This window comes from Staurois parvus, unplaced genomic scaffold (assembly GCF_062004578.1).
Source record: "Staurois parvus isolate SC_StPar_1 unplaced genomic scaffold, SC_StPar_1.0 ptg001989l, whole genome shotgun sequence".
NCBI classification, from domain to species: Eukaryota; Metazoa; Chordata; class Amphibia; order Anura; family Ranidae; genus Staurois; species Staurois parvus.
This window is the reverse complement of record NW_028319785.1, coordinates 40,510-57,845: the sequence shown is the minus strand read 5'-3', so window position 1 is coordinate 57,845 and position 17,336 is coordinate 40,510. Positions and strand designations below refer to the sequence as shown.

Here is a 17,336-nt window from a genome sequence, read left to right as displayed (position 1 = left end):
TGATGACCCGATAAATGGTTGATTTAGGTGCAATCGTAGTAGCAGCAACATCCTTGCCTGTTAATCCCTTTTTGTGCAAAGAAATGATGAGTGCATGCGTTTCCTTGCAGGTAACCATGGTTAACAAAGGCAGAACGATGATTTCAAGCAGCTCACTCCTTTTAAAAGCTTCTAGCCCAGCGGTTCTCAACCTGGGGGTCGCGACCCCTTTGGGGGTCGAACGACGCTTCCACAGGGGTCGCCTAAAACCATCGGAAAACACATATTTCCGATGGTCTTAGGAACCGAGACACGGCTCCTCTAGCCGTCTCCAGGTGTGGGCGGGATGACATGCCGCCCCTGTCATCTGTACACACCCCGGGATCAATCCTCGCCGGTGATTGGCCGCCGGAACTGTAGCTCAGGAGAGGCACACAGGCGGCCAATCACCGGCGAGGAGGTGGAGCTTGGAGAGGAGGAGCCGAGCGACACCGCGAAGATCGAGCGAGTGAAGAGGAGAGCGGCCGGAGAAGGAAGACAGCTGACAGGTAAGTGTCGGTACCATGGGAGAGGGAAGGAGCGAGCGAGCCCAGGCTGGAGCAGGGGTCTGCAAGGTAAGTATCATTGGTGTCAGTGGGAATAGTGCCCCATCATTGGTGTCACTAATACCAACGATGGGGCACTATTCCTCCCACTGACACCAACGATGGGGCACTATTCATCCCACTGACACCAACGATGGGGCACTATTCCTCCCCCAAATGACACCAACGATGGGGCACTATTCCTCCCCCAAATGACACCAACGATGGGGCGCAATTCCTCCCCCCACCGACACCAAGGATGGGCCGCAATTCCTCCCCCCACCGACACCAAGGATGGGCCGCAATTCCTCCCCCCACCGACACCAACGATGGGCCGCAATTCCTCCCCCCACCGACACCAACGATGGGCCGCAATTCCTCCCCCCACCGACACCAACGATGGGCCGCAATTCCTCCCCCCACCGACACCAACGATGGGCCGCAATTCCTCCCCCCACCGACACCAACGATGGGCCGCAATTCCTCCCCCCACCGACACCAACGATGGGCCGCAATTCCTCCCCCCACCGACACCAACGATGGGCCGCAATTCCTCCCCCCACCGACACCAACGATGGGCCGCAATTCCTCCCCCCACCGACACCAACGATGGGCCGCAATTCCTCCCCCCACCGACACCAACGATGGGCCGCTATTCCTCCCACCGACACCAATGATGAGACGCTATTCCTCCCACCGACACCAATGATGGTGTCAGTGGGGGGAGGAATAGTGTCCCATCCTTGGTGTCAGTGGGGGGAGGAATAGTGTCCCATCCTTGGTGTCAGTGGGGGGAGGAATAGTGTCCCATCCTTGGTGTCAGTGGGGGGAGGAATAGTGCCCCATCCTTGGTGTCAGTGGGGGGAGGAATAGTGCCCCATCCTTGGTGTCAGTGGGGGGAGGAATAGTGCCCCATCCTTGGTGTCAGTGGGGGGAGGAATAGTGCCCCATCCTTGGTGTCAGTGGGGGGAGGAATAGTGCCCCATCCTTGGTGTCAGTGGGGGGAGGAATAGTGCCCCATCCTTGGTGTCAGTGGGGGGAGGAATAGTGCCCCATCCTTGGTGTCAGTGGGGGGAGGAATAGTGCCCCATCCTTGGTGTCAGTGGGGGGAGGAATAGTGCCCCATCCTTGGTGTCAGTGGGGGGAGGAATAGTGCCCCATCCTTGGTGTCAGTGGGGGGAGGAATAGTGCCCCATCCTTGGTGTCAGTGGGGGGAGGAATAGTGCCCCATCCTTGGTGTCAGTGGGGGGAGGAATAGTGCCCCATCCTTGGTGTCAGTGGGGGGAGGAATAGTGCCCCATCCTTGGTGTCAGTGGGGGGAGGAATAGTGCCCCATCCTTGGTGTCAGTGGGGGGAGGAATAGTGCCCCATCCTTGGTGTCAGTGGGGGGAGGAATAGTGCCCCATCCTTGGTGTCAGTGGGGGGAGGAATTGTGTCCCATCCTTGGTGTCAGTGGGGGGAGGAATTGTGCCCCATCCTTGGTGTCAGTGGGGGGAGGAATCATCGTTGGTGTCATTTGGGGGAGGAATAGTGCCCCATCGTTGGTGTCAGTGGGAGGAATAGTGCCCCATCATTGGTATCAGTGGGAGGAATAGTGCCCCATCATTGGTGTCAGTGGGAGGAATAGTGCCCCATCATTGGTATCAGTGGGAAGAATAATCACCATCATTGGTATCAGTGGGAGGAATAGTGCCCCAATGATGGTGATTATTCTTCCCACTGATATCAATGATGGGGCACTATTCCTCCCACTGACACCAATGATGGGGCACTATTCCTCCCACTGACACCAATGATGGGGCACTATTCCTCCCACTGACACCAATGATGGGGCACTATTCCTCCCACTGATACCAATGATGGGGCACTATTCCTCCCCCAAATGACACCAACGATGGGGCACTATTCCTCCCCCAAATGACACCAACGATGGGGCACTATTCCTCCCCCCACTGACACCAAGGATGGGGCACTATTCCTCCCCCCACTGACACCAAGGATGGGGCACTATTCCTCCCCCCACTGACACCAAGGATGGGGCACTATTCCTCCCCCCACTGACACCAAGGATGGGGCACTATTCCTCCCCCCACTGACACCAAGGATGGGGCACTATTCCTCCCCCCACTGACACCAAGGATGGGGCACTATTCCTCCTCCCACTGACACCAATGATGGGGCACTATTCCTCCTCCCACTGACACCTATGATGGGGCACTATTCCTCCCACTGACACCAATGATGGAGCACTATTCCTCCCACTGACACCAATGACGGGGCACTATTCCTCCCACCGACACCAATGACGGGGCACTATTCCTCCCACTGACACCAATGACGGGGCACTATTCCTCCCACTGACACCAATGACGGGGCACTATTCCTCCCACTGATACCAATGACGGGGCACTATTCCTCCCACTGATACCAATGACGGGGCACTATTCCTCCCACTGATACCAATGATGGGGCACTATTCCTCCCACTGACACCAACGATGGGGCACTATTCCTCCCACTGATACCAATGATGGGGCACTATTCCTCCCACTGACACCAATGATGGGACACTATTCCTCCCACTGACACCAATGATGGGGCACTATTCCTCCCACTGACACCAATGATGGGACACTATTCCCCCCACTGACACCAATGATGGGACACTATTCCTCCCACTGACACCAATGATGGGGCACTATTCCTCCCACTGATACCAATGACTGGACACTATTCCTGCCACTGACACCAATGATGGGGCACTATTCCTCCCACTGACACCAATGATGGGGCACTATTCCTCCCACTGACACCAATGATGGGGCACTATTCCTCCCACTGATACCAATGATGGGGCACTATTCATCCCACTGACATCAGTGATGGGGCACTATTCCTCCCACTGACACCAATGATGGGGCACTATTCCTCCCACTGATACCAATGATGGGGCACTATTCATCCCACTGACATCAGTGATGGGACACTATTCCTCCTACTGCAAAATTACAGTTATGAAGTAGCAACGAAAATAATTTTATGGTTGGGGGTCACCACAACATGAGGAACTGTATTAAAGGATTGCGGCGTTAGAAAGATTGAGAACCACTGTTCTAGCCTGTTATTCTAATGCAGGCCATAGATGGGTTGAAAATCGGCCGAAAATTCATCGGAAAGAATAAATTGGCTGATTTTCGGATCATTAGTGGGTGAATTTGTCGGCCGTTTTTTTGTGATTTTGACACTTTTTTTAATCGGCTATGATGGAAAAAAATGGCCGATTTTGTCGATCGGCCAATTTTCACAGCAATCATGGGCAAATCGGCCGATCTTTTTACCGATTAAAAAAAATGCGCATAAGCCATGACCTGCAAGAAGAAAAAGAAGCAACAGAAGACAAAGAAATAACATCTGTATCTATTTGTATCCATTTTGGATACAGATGTTTCTATTCGGATACAAATAGATACAATGTTGCAACTGCAATACTTTTAAATGTCAAATACAATAGAGTGTCCCTGCAGAAAGCTTCGCTATTATATTTGACATTTAAAAGTATAGCGGTTGCAACATTGTATCTATTTGTATCCGAATAAACATCTGTATCCGAAATGGATACAAATAGATACAATGTTGCAACCGCTATACTTTTAAATGTCAAATATAATAGCGGAGCTCTCTGCAGGGACACTATTATATTTACCAGCCGTAGACGGGCCGAAAATCAGATTTTTTTTTTTTTAGCAATGGTGGTAACGTCAGTCGATTGAACGACCGATTTTTCGTTTTTTTAAATCAGCCGGTTTTCGACCCATCTATGGCCTGCATTACTCACTCAGCATGATAGAGTGATCTCCAGCCTTGTCCTCGTCAACACAGACACCTGTGTTCATGAGAGAATCACGGACATCATGTCAGCTGGTGTTTTTGTGGCTGAAATGCAGTGGAAATGTTTTTTTTTTTGGGGGGTTAAAGCAGGCCATACATGGGTCAAATTCCGAACAATTTTTCGATTGAAAATCGAAAACATTGTTCGTTCTGTAATCCAATGGTGCCACCAATGATTTCGAAAATCGGTCGTTTTTCACAAATTTTCCAGCGTGCCCGATAAACGAAATGGGGAGGAACCACGGAAAAAAAAAAAAAAAAAAAAAAAAACCCCGCCCAGTGCTATTGCCCCATTAAAAGAGCGCAAATCGGCCGACTCTTCTTAGGCCCAATTTTCAAGCAAAAAAATTGTTCGAAAATCAACCCATATATGGCCGGCCTTCGTTTATTTTCATGGCAAAAAGGGGATTTTGCAATGAATTCCAATTCATCTGATCCCTCCTCATAACATTCTGGAGTATATGCAAAATTGCCATCATAAAACCCGAGACAGCAGACTTTGTGAAAACGAATATCTGCGTCATTCTCAAAACGTTTGGTCAGGGCTGTATACCCCAATTTGGGTTATTTTCACCAAAGAAATGTGGCAGAAAACATTTGGGCCTAAAATTTATGAAGAACAATTATTTATTTGCAAAATTTTATAACTAAGAAAAACTTTTTTTTTCCCCAAAAAATTTTGTCTTTTCGTTTATCAAAAAATAAAAACCCCAAGTGGTGATTAAATACCACCAAAAGAAAGCTCTATTTGTGTGAAAAGAATATTTAGTTTGGTACAGTGTAGCATGACCGCGCAGTTGTCATTCAAACTTTGAGAGCGCTGAAAGCTGAAAATTTGCCTGGGCAGGAAGGGGGTAACAGTGCCCGGTACTGAAGTGGTTAAAGAGTGGGCTTTTCCCTGCAATTCCCAATATAAAAACGAACAAAGGCACACCCCTTTTGATAACGTGCCATAGCACGAAACGCGTTAAGGAGGAGCGCTAATGTGGTGGCTCCGGCGGCCATCTTGGATAGTGGCTGATACAGCCATTAATATCAGCTCTGCATATTTTTTAGCAGTTACGGTATTTTTTGCATGCTTTCATTCTGGAATAGAGGATTTTATATCCCCGACACCTGTAACAAGGATTATTAATACATTTTGAAGTATATGAAAATACTACACTATCAGTTTTTTCTATATATGGCTTGGCTTGGAGCCATCTGCTTGGTGAGACCCCCCAGTGGAAGAGGAGCTGTACTAGAGGCTGGTGTCCAGACAGAGGATCTATACTCCTGACAGGCTGACTGATCTACCTTAAAGGGGACCCCGCAGAGAGCTTATATTTAATGCACTAAATCCTTGTGCATCTGGTGAGTGCGCAATTTATACAGATTGGAGCACGGAGTCACTATTATGAATTGCAAAGGCGGATTCACTTCCTGCTGACTACTGCATGTCAACCTTTCATGTTTTTTGCACCTATTGACTGTTTCTGTTATATTGGGTGCAATTTGGCACCATATACTTAATACCTTAGCGCTGCACCTCATTTATTTATAAAAACGAACAAAGGCTGTATTCATTTGGTGAAGTGCATTTAATCGTTGTTGCGTTTGTTCAAGGAAAATAAATACAGTAACAAAACAGGAAAGTTAGAGCAATGTGAAGGGATGAGGAGACACAATGGGCCTTGTGATGGAAACTGAAGGAAAATGCGGATTTCTCTTGTCAATAGCAACCAGAATTTCTTTTACCAGGACAATAGGATGTTGCTATGGGGTTCAGTCCTTCAATCGAAGCTTTTCCATCACATGTCCCCTTGTTCTGCGGGGAGTACAAACACGAATGTGATATGACAGTTTACGAGGCTCTCGAACCAAGATCTGCAGTGACAGTTGGGAAGGCTCTCAAATCAAGATCTGCCGTGACAGTTGGGAAGGTTCTCGAACCAAGTTCTGCCATGACAGTTGGGAAGGTTCTCGAACCAAGATCTGCCATGACAGTTGGTAAGGCTCTCGAACCAAGTTCTGCCATGACAGTTGGTAAGGCTCTCGAACCAAGTTCTGCCATGACAGTTGGTAAGGCTCTCGAACCAAGTTCTGCCATGACAGTTGGTAAGGCTCTCGAACCAAGTTCTGCCATGACAGTTGGTAAGGCTCTCGAACCAAGTTCTGCCATGACAGTTGGTAAGGCTCTCGAACCAAGTTCTGCCATGACAGTTGGTAAGGCTCTTGAACCAAGTTCTGCCATGACAGTTGGTAAGGCTCTCGAACCAAGTTCTGCCATGACAGTTGGTAAGGTTCTCGAACCAAGTTCTGCCATGACAGTTGGTAAGGATCTCGAACCAAGATCTGCCATGACAGTTGGTAAGGATCTCGAACCAAGATCTGCCATGACAGTTGGTAAGGATCTCGAACCAAGATCTGCCATGACAGTTGGTAAGGATCTCGAACCAAGATCTGCCATGACAGTTGGTAAGGATCTCGAACCAAGATCTGCCATGACAGTTGGTAAGCCTCTCGAACCAAGATCTGCCATGACAGTTGGTAAGCCTCTCGAACCAAGATCTGCCATGACAGTTGGTAAGCCTCTCGAACCAAGATCTGCCATGACAGTTGGTAAGCCTCTCGAACCAAGATCTGCCATGACAGTTGATAAGCCTCTCGAACCAAGATCTGCCATGACAGTTAGTAAGCCTCTCGAACCAAGTTCTGCCATGACAGTTGGTAAGGCTCTCGAACCAAGATCTGCCATGACAGTTGGTAAGAATCTCGAACCAAGATCTGCCATGACAGTTGGTAAGGATCTCGAACCAAGATCTGCCATGACAGTTGGTAAGGATCTCGAACCAAGATCTGCCATGACAGTTGGTAAGGATCTCGAACCAAGTTCTGCCATGACAGTTGGTAAGGATCTCGAACCAAGATCTGCCATGACAGTTGGTAAGGCTCTCGAACCCAGTTCTGCTATGACAGATGAAATGTTGCAAGTCCTTTCTTCATTAGCTGGTCTAGGTATACGTAAGATTGGACCGGTCCTCCTCCACAAACAGCGATCACACCCCCTACAGTTCCTCCTCATCAAAAGACAAGAGACACTTCCACATTGTGGTCTTCTAGGTCTTTAGTGCTGGTGCGGCCTTCCTCTGCCACGGCCAGCTCCGGGACCTGCGTCCATATTGGAGCGTGGGTTCTTTATGGTTTCGTCTACAGACAGAATGAGACAGGCGGCTTCTGAGGCTGCGGTCAGAGCATTCGTTCTCACGATGGCCGGCTCCCAAACGCAGGCTTCGAAGTTGTCTGCTATGTCCTCGTTATTCACATCCACACCGTACCACGTTCCACCCTGTAAGCATTCCCAGAACAGAGTTAGAAGATGGAGCAAAGGAAAAAAATAAAACCATCTGAACAGAAAAACAAATCCACACAACAAATAAATTCCTTGTTAGTGCTACCCATGTAACACTACCAGTTTGTCTTGTACAATGCCTTGAAAAGGTCTTCCACCCACTTGAAATGTTCCCCATGTTGTCATGTTACATCCAAATCCGTCAATGTATTTATTGGGATTGGATGTCATAGACCAACACAAAAATGGCACATAATTGTGAAGTGGAAGGAAAATGAGAAATGGTTTTCAAAATATTTTACAAATAAATGTGAAAAGTGTGGCAGCATTTGTATTCGGCCCCCCTGGAGTAAATACTTTGTAGGACCCCCTTTGGCTGCAATTCCAGCTGCAAGTCTTTTTGGGGATGTCTCTTTGCACATCTAGAGAGGGACATTTCTGCCCATTCTTCTTTGCAGAATCGCTCAAGCTCTGTCAGGTTGGATGGAGAGCGTCTGGGAACAGCAAGTTTCAGGTCTGGCCACAGATTCTCCATTGGATTTAGGTCTGGACTATGACTGGGCCATTCTAACACATGAAGATGCTTTGATCTGAACCATTCCATTGTAGGTCTGGCTGGATGTTTCAGGTCGTTGTCCTGCTGGAAGGTGAACCTCCGCCCCGGTCTCAAGTCTTTTGCAGACTCTAACAGCTTTTCTTCTATGATTGCCCTGTATTTGGCTCCATCCATCTTCCCATCAACTCTGCCCAGCTTCCCTGTCCCTGCTGAAGAAAAGCATCCCCACAACATGATTCTGCCACCACCATGTTTCACGGTGGGGATGGTGTGTTCAGGGTGATGTGCAGTGTTTGTTTTCTGCCACATATAGCATTTTGCTTTTATGCAAAAAGTTCAGTTTTGGTCTCATCTGACCAGAGCCCCTTCTACCACGTTTGCAGTTTGTGAGAAGCCATGTGGGGGACACAGCAAACAGGACTTCTTATGGCTTTCCTCCAACAATGGCTTTCTTCTTGTCACTCTTCCATAAAGGCCAGATTTGTGGAGTGCACGACTAATAGTTGTCCTGTGGACAGATTCTCCCACCTGAGCTGTGGATCTTTGCAGCTCCTCCAGAGTTCCCATGGGCCTCTTGGCTGCTTCTCTGCTGAATGCTCTCCTTGCCCGGCCTGTCAGTTTAGCTGGATGGCCATGTCTTGGTAGGTTTGTAGTTGTGCCATACTCGCTGTCTATTTTCGGATGATGGATTGAACAGTGCTCCGTGAGATGTTCAAAGCTTGGGATATGTTTTTTTTATAACCTAACCCTGCTGTAAGCTTCTCCACAACTTTATCCCTGACCTGTCTGGTGTGTTCCTTGGCCTTCATGATGCTGTTTGTTCACTAATGTTCTCTAACAAACCTCTGAGAGCTTCACAGAACAGCTGGATTTATACTGAGATGACATAACATACAAGTGGACTCTATTTACTAATTAGGTGACTTCTGAAGGCAATTGGTTCCACTAGATTTTAGTTAGGGGTATCAAGAGTAAAGGAGGCTAAACATAAATGCACGCCACACTTTTCAGATATTGGTTTGTAAAAAAATGTTGAAAACCATTTATCATTTTCCTTCCACTTCACAATTATGTGCCACTTTGTGTTGTTCTATCACATCCAATCCCAATAAAATACATTTATGTTTTTGGTTGTAACGTGACAACATGGGGGACATTTCAAGGGGGAGGAAAACTTTTTCAAGGCACTGTATATACTTATCAAATGGAACCTCCCACCTGGTCACATGGCTCCGCTACTGGTGTTCCCAGAATACTATGCTGCAAGCAAAAAGACTATTTAAAGCTGAACTCCAATCAGCCAATGTGTAAAACTCTGCTAGCTTACTAGGAGTCAAGTCCAACGAGGTGCATGCCACCTCCTTGACTTGTATCTGTTATTTAAAAACAGACAGTTTTATGGAGCTCCAGGAGTACAGCTATGAGAACACTCCCAGCGATCTCACAGGAAATACTCTGTCTTGTCATACAGCAGAAGCTCTGAACTGTTCATTCCCAGAAGGCTTTGTATTCTGTGAATGAGTCGACATAATACAAAGCACTCTTTGACTGGGCAGCAGGAGAGGAAGGGTCTGGCACTGTGGCTGCATGGAACTCAGGAGCCGAGAACAGAAGGTTTAGCATTTGTGCGCTTGAAGTACAGTGATGGCTATGCTTTCAGTAAAAATGTTAATTGAAAATTAAAGAGATAAGTACATGAGCTGGCATGCACCTCGCTGGAATTGACCCATAGTAATGTGCCACATACACATTGGCTGAATCCAAATCCAAAGGCAAAATGGAGCACCAAAAGGTGAGCCTGAGAGGAAACCAGAAGCCCAGGACACAACAGACACGCTGCGAGACTGACCTTACACAACCCTGGCAATACCAAGTACACGGCTCAAAAAAATGAAAGGAAGACTTTATAATCAGAGTCTAGCATCAGGTCAGTGAAACTCCTGGGATATTGATCTGGTCAGTTAAGTAGCAGAGGGGGTGGTTAATTTTATTAACCCCCCAAAAAAACAGCTGAAACTGATAAACAACAGGTGCACTAGATGGGCAACAACGAGACAACCCCCAAAACAGGAATTGTTTTACAGATGGAGGCCACTGACATTTTTGACCTACTCCTCTTTTCTGAACGTTTTCACTAGTTTTGCATTTGGCTAGGGTCAGTGTCACTACTGGTAGCATGAGGCCATACCTGGACCCTACAGAGATTGCACAGGCAGTCCAACTCCTCCAGGATGGCACATCGATACGTGCCATTGTCAGAAGGTTTGCCGTGTCTCCCAGCACAGTCTCAAGAGCATGGAGGAGATTCCAGGAGACAGGCAGTTCCTCTAGGAGGGCTGGACAGGGCCCTAGAAGGTCCTTAACCCATCAGCAGGACCGGTATCTGCTCCTTTGTGCAAGGAGGAACAGGATGAGCACTGCCAGAGCCCTACAAAATGACCTCCAGCAGGCCACTGTGAATGTCTCTGACCAAACAATCAGAAACAGACTTCATGAGGTTGGCCTGAGAGCCCAATGTCCTCTAGTGGGCCCTGTGCTCCCTGCCCGGCACCATAGAGCTGGATTGGCATTTGCCATTGAACACCAGAATTGGCAGGTCCACCACTGGCCCCCTGTGCTTCTCACAGATGAAAGCAGGTTCCCCCTGAGCACATGTGACAGACATGAAATGGTCTGGAGAAGCCATGGAGAATGTTCTGCTGCCTGTAACATGGTTCAGCATGACCGTTCTGGTGGTGGGTCAGTGATGGTCTGTGGGGGCATATCCATGGAGGGACACACAGACCTCTACAGGCTACACAATGACACCGACTGTCATTAGTTAACGGGATGAAATCCTTGGACCCATTGTCAGACCCTTCACTGGTGCTGTGGGTCCTGGGTTCCTCCTGGTGCAGGGGGTCCTGGGTTTCTCTTGGTGCACGACAATGCCCGGCCTCATGTGGGGAGAATATGCAGGCAGTTTCTGGAGGATGAAGGAATTGATACCAATGACTGGCCCCCACGCTCTCCTGACCTAAATCCAATAGAACATCTCTGGGATATCATGTTTTGGTCCATCCGACGCCGCAAGGTTGCACCTCAGACTGTCCAGGAGCTCAGTGATGCCCTGGTCCAGATCTGGGAGGAAATCCCCCAGGACACCATCCATCGTCTCATTAGGAATACGCCCTGACGTTGTCAGGCATGCATACAAGCACGAGGGGGTCATACAGACTACTGAGGGCCATTCTGAGTTGCTGCAATGACATTTCAGCACAATGGACTCGCCATCCGCATCATTTTTTCACTTTGATTTTCGGGGTGTCTTTGAACTCAGTCCTCTGTAGGTTGATCATTTCCATCAAGCGATGGGACATACTTACATTTCTAACACATCCCCCGTCCATGTCAGTATAGAGATCCAACAGGAGATTCGTCCCCATTAAGATCTAATGGGTTTTCAGAGTCTTCCTTTCATTTTGTTGAGCCGTGTATAAAGCTCCTCAGGCTGCATGATTCTGATGCACCCCTGTATCCCAATACATCAGATTTCAGGCAGCTGCACCTTCTATCTGTGCATCCTACATCCAGGGAAGCTGGAGATCAAGTACATGCATCACCTTTGTATACTCTGCAATTGGACAGAAAGCTAGAGACAGGAGCTCATGAGCCATCAGCGTGGCCAGTAATAGGAGGCTGTACCCACCTGGGCATGCTTAGCTCTCAGCTTGTTCAGGATGTTGGTGGCATCGAATCCAGCGTTGTCACAGAGCTGGCGAGGAATGATCTCAAGGGCTTTGGCATAGGAACCGATGAGAAGCTGCTGCTTGCCGGGGATTGTCCTGGAGTAATCTCGTAGGTACTTGGACAGCTCCATCTCAATGGCTCCACCGCCAGCAACAACAGAGTCATTCTAGAGGAGACAAAATGATGAGACCAAAGGAAAAAAAAAAAAAAAATTACCACAATAACACTTGCTGCCTCCAAAGCATTCTGGGTAAAAGTCCTGGATTCTTTCTTGGATACACAGAATATAACATTTATAGGCAACGTTGATCCAGGGAATATCCGATTGCCTCTCGGGGGATCAGGAGGGAATTTTTCCCCCTGCAGGAGCAAATTAGATCGTGCTTTGCTGGGGTTTTTTTTCCTCTGGATCAACTGTGGGTATAGGATTATAACTTTTTTTTTGTTAATGGTTGAACTGGATGGACTTTTGTCTTTTTTCAGCCAGACTAACTATGTACATAAACAATTACTAAATATCCACTGCATACAGCTGGTGGAGGAAACCTCAGATCAATACCTTAATGGCCCTGCGTACAATCATGATGGCGTCATGTAATGATCGCTCTGTCTCCTCCATGAATTGCTCAGCTCCTCCTCTCAGGATGATGGTGCAGGTCTTGGCTTTGGGGCAGCCGGTGAAGAAGTTGTATCTGCAGACAAACAGAACCAGTGACAGCCAATTGCATCGCTACACCAGAGGATTCAAGCCAATCCGGGAAAGTTGAAGCTTTGTTAATAGTAAGGACTTCCATTAGGTATATTGGTCACATGACCACCGCTCTCACCTTTCTCCTCCCACCTGGGCCTCCTCAAACAGAGAGCACAGACCCAGCACATCATCGTTTAGAGCATTGACACTGGTCTGGATGGAGCCACCGCAGGCCTGGGAATAACAGGGGGCAAAATTAAACACATAAATGCAACGATAAGCAGCGCAGTCAGCATATTATACAAACACACTCAATGAGAATTTGTAAGGCCAGGATTTCCCAACTGGATATGCACAGAACCCGAGGGTTCCACCGCTGATGAATATCTGCCCCACAATGCATTCAATGCTCCCCCTTTCGCTACGGAGCAGATTGATATCAGCCCGATTCTATGTACTAATTTCTGGCTGCTGGCACCACATTGTGAGGCTGGAAGAGTGGCTCATGTGTATAATAAGCACAACCGGCCTAGAAGGGGGATGGGGCAGTTGGGAACACTGGGATTCCGTGCTCCTCTGGGGAGGGGGGGTTGGGGACACTGGGATTCCGTGCTCCTCTGGAAAGGGGAAGGGGTTGGGAACACTGGGATTCCGTGCTCCTTTGGGGAATGCAGGGTCCAGGGAGAGCGGATATAGCAGGGGCGGACTGACAACTCATGGGGCCCCTGTGTCCTTGCCCAAACTCAAAAAAGCCCATGAAAAAGGTACCAGGGGCATCTCATGGGGCCCCCTACTGACCCCAGGCCCTCGGGCAGTGCCTGAGTTTCCAAATGGTCAGTCCGCCCTGGGATATAGTGAATGCGGGGTCCGGGGAGAGCGGATATAGTGAATGCGGGGTCCGGGGAGAGCGGATATAGTGAATGCGGGGTCCGGGGAGAGCGGATATAGTGAATGCGGGGTCCGGGGAGAGCGGATATAGTGAATGCGGGGTCCGGGGAGAGCGGATATAGTGAATGCGGGGTCCGGGGAGAGCGGATATAGTGAATGCGGGGTCCGGGGAGAGCGGATATAGTGAATGCGGGGTCCGGGGAGAGCGGATATAGTGAATGCGGGGTCCGGGGAGAGCGGATATAGTGAATGCGGGGTCCGGGGAGAGCGGATATAGTGAATGCGGGGTCCGGGGAGAGCGGATATAGTGAATGCGGGGTCCGGGGAGAGCGGATATAGTGAATGCAGGGTCCGGGGAGAGCGGATATAGTGAATGCGGGGTCCGGGGAGAGCGGATATAGTGAATGCGGGGTCCGGGGAGAGCGGATATAGTGAATGCGGGGTCCGGGGAGAGCGGATATAGTGAATGCGGGGTCCGGGGAGAGCGGATATAGTGAATGCGGGGTCCGGGGAGAGCGGATATAGTGAATGCGGGGTCCGGGGAGAGCGGATATAGTGAATGCGGGGTCCGGGGAGAGCGGATATAGTGAATGCGGGGTCCGGGGAGAGCGGATATAGTGAATGCGGGGTCCGGGGAGAGCGGATATAGTGAATGCGGGGTCCGGGGAGAGCGGATATAGTGAATGCGGGGTCCGGGGAGAGCGGATATAGTGAATGCGGGGTCCGGGGAGAGCGGATATAGTGAATGCGGGGTCCGGGGAGAGCGGATATAGTGAATGCGGGGTCCGGGGAGAGCGGATATAGTGAATGCGGGGTCCGGGGAGAGCGGATATAGTGAATGCGGGGTCCGGGGAGAGCGGATATAGTGAATGCGGGGTCCGGGGAGAGCGGATATAGTGAATGCGGGGTCCGGGGAGAGCGGATATAGTGAATGCGGGGTCCGGGGAGAGCGGATATAGTGAATGCGGGGTCCGGGGAGAGCGGATATAGTGAATGCGGGGTCCGGGGAGAGCGGATATAGTGAATGCGGGGTCCGGGGAGAGCGGATATAGTGAATGCGGGGTCCGGGGAGAGCGGATATAGTGAATGCGGGGTCCGGGGAGAGCGGATATAGTGAATGCGGGGTCCGGGGAGAGCGGATATAGTGAATGCGGGGTCCGGGGAGAGCGGATATAGTGAATGCGGGGTCCGGGGAGAGCGGATATAGTGAATGCGGGGTCCGGGGAGAGCGGATATAGTGAATGCGGGGTCCGGGGAGAGCGGATATAGTGAATGCGGGGTCCGGGGAGAGCGGATATAGTGAATGCGGGGTCCGGGGAGAGCGGATATAGTGAATGCGGGGTCCGGGGAGAGCGGATATAGTGAATGCGGGGTCCGGGGAGAGCGGATATAGTGAATGCGGGGTCCGGGGAGAGCGGATATAGTGAATGCGGGGTCCGGGGAGAGCGGATATAGTGAATGCGGGGTCCGGGGAGAGCGGATATAGTGAATGCGGGGTCCGGGGAGAGCGGATATAGTGAATGCGGGGTCCGGGGAGAGCGGATATAGTGAATGCGGGGTCTGGGGAGACCGGATATAGTGAATGCGGGGTCCGGGGAGAGCGGATATAGTGAATGCAGGGTCCGGGGAGAGCAGATATAGTGAATGCAGGGTCCGGGGAGAGCGGATATAGTGAATGCGGGGTCCGGGGAGAGCGGATATAGTGAATGCGGGGTCCGGGGAGAGCGGATATAGTGAATGCAGGGTCCGGGGAGAGCGGATATAGTGAATGCGGGGTCCGGGGAGAGCGGATATAGTGAATGCGGGGTCCGGGGAGAGCGGATATAGTGAATGCGGGGTCCGGGGAGACCGGATATAGTGAATGCGGGGTCCAGGGAGAGCGGATATAGTGAATGCGGGGTCCGGGGAGACCGGATATAGTGAATGCAGGATCCAAGGTTTAGCAACACTTTAAAGGCAGTTCTGAAGGTAAAACAGGGTCCAACCTGGTACTGACAAGGTGTACCTTATAAAGTGGCAGGTGAGTGTACATGTACTAACATACAAGTTGTAGATAAGAACATTTCAGGGGTTCCCCAGAGATCTCAAAATTCTTTCAAGGGTTCCTCAAGGGTAGTAAGGTAGAGAAAGCCTAATCTAGAACTTCTCATAAGGCTGCAGAAGCCTTTGTGCCACCAAACGATCTAGGCTGACTGGCATCTTTCAGAGGGTATTGATAGTAAGATGACCTTGTTTATCACCATGGTTCCACATCCACCCCTTCCTTAGTATCAGCGGACGCTCTGGTGTGTGCACAGCTATGACATTATGCATTGCCAGGTGTTTAAAAAACTGTATTGTAGAGTTGGTCCTCCCCCCCCCCCCCCCCCAAGTACCAAATACAAAGCACTGTTAGTAAGAGCTGGTAAGACGAGTGAATCTAGAACTGTGAGAACTGAGATTTCCTACCATCATGGTCCTCCTGAGATCCTCTTCAGGAACCCGGCCGGCACAGAACAGGTCTCGGTCAGCAAAGTACTGTGTGGCGACATCCCCAATGGGAAGCTTGGAGAGAACAACCTTGGCTCCGGACTTGTGGATCTTGTCGAGTTTGTCATACAGGATGTTCCACTCGGCATCAACAATGGCCTGATAGTCCTGGAATGATGAAAGATAAAAGAGTCAGGCGGCATGTACAGGTATTTCAAGCTTTAGATGAATTCTAAACTTGCCCTTTACTTCAATTCTTTTTCCTCATTAAAACACACTTTTTGTTTTTTTTTACCTTGCATAGTTGTAAGTTCCTTTTTTATGTCCATCACACCGCAGCTGTAGAAGAAAGAAATCTACACCTGGGCACCGTGAAGAAGGACTGATGAGCTGTGGACATCATTTCCCAGTTTGAGCTACTACACCGTGTTTCAAATTATTATGCAGATGATATTTTTCTCATTTCCCTCAATAATTGCTGTAAATAACAGTCGGCAGAATTCTCAGGTTACAACTATAAGAGGACAATTCACATTTTATTGAACAAACCTCCTAATGATAACAGGATTTTTGTTCCAAATTATTCCGCACAGGAAGTTTCCAAACACTTTATAGGTTGTAAAGAACTGAAAATTGTCATTTGTTGTGTTTGCAGCAGATTTACTGAAATCAAAAGCTATTTCAATCAAACTTTTAACAACATTGTAACTTTGTAAACATTTGAAGCGGTCACGTTACATTGTAACATAGGAGCCCTTATCTGATAGCAGATCACAAGTCTTGCATCCATTGAACTTGGGAGTTTTTGGACAGTTTCTGCTTGAATTTGTTTGCAAGATGTCAGAATAGCCTCCCAGAGCTGCTGTTTGGATGTAAACTGCCTCCCACCCTCATAGATCTTTTGCTTGAGGATGCTCCAAAGGTTCTCAATAGGATTGAGGTCAGGGGAGGATGGAGGCCACACCATGACTTTCTCTCCTTTTATCCCCATAGCAGCCATTGATGCGGAGGTATTCTTTGCAGCATGAGATGGTGCATTGTCATGCATGAAGATGATTTTATTACGGAAAGCATAGTTCTTCCTTCTGTACCAGGGAAGAAAGTGGTCAGTCATAAACTCCACATACTTTGCAGAGGTCATCTTTACACCTTCGGGGACCCTAAAGGGGCGGACCCGCTCTCTTCCCATGATTCCAGCCCAAAACATGACTCCACCACCGCC

General features: G+C 49.2%; 1 protein-coding gene across 1 annotated transcript in view; it reads right to left on the bottom strand.

The window, feature by feature from the left end:
- Positions 1-6,011: 6,011 nt before the first annotated feature.
- Positions 6,012-17,336, bottom strand: part of LOC149433075 (T-complex protein 1 subunit eta) — a 33,313-nt gene continuing 21,988 nt past the window's right edge. Inside the window, exons 8-12 of the mRNA XM_089664684.1 lie at positions 16,094-16,282; positions 12,894-12,991; positions 12,626-12,758; positions 12,026-12,232; positions 6,012-7,778 (exon numbers count right to left, since the gene is read on the bottom strand). Of these exons, the coding sequence (XP_089520810.1) occupies positions 7,557-7,778; positions 12,026-12,232; positions 12,626-12,758; positions 12,894-12,991; positions 16,094-16,282 (849 nt within the window). The 3' untranslated portion in view covers positions 6,012-7,556. The remainder of the gene's footprint in view (positions 7,779-12,025; positions 12,233-12,625; positions 12,759-12,893; positions 12,992-16,093; positions 16,283-17,336) is intronic.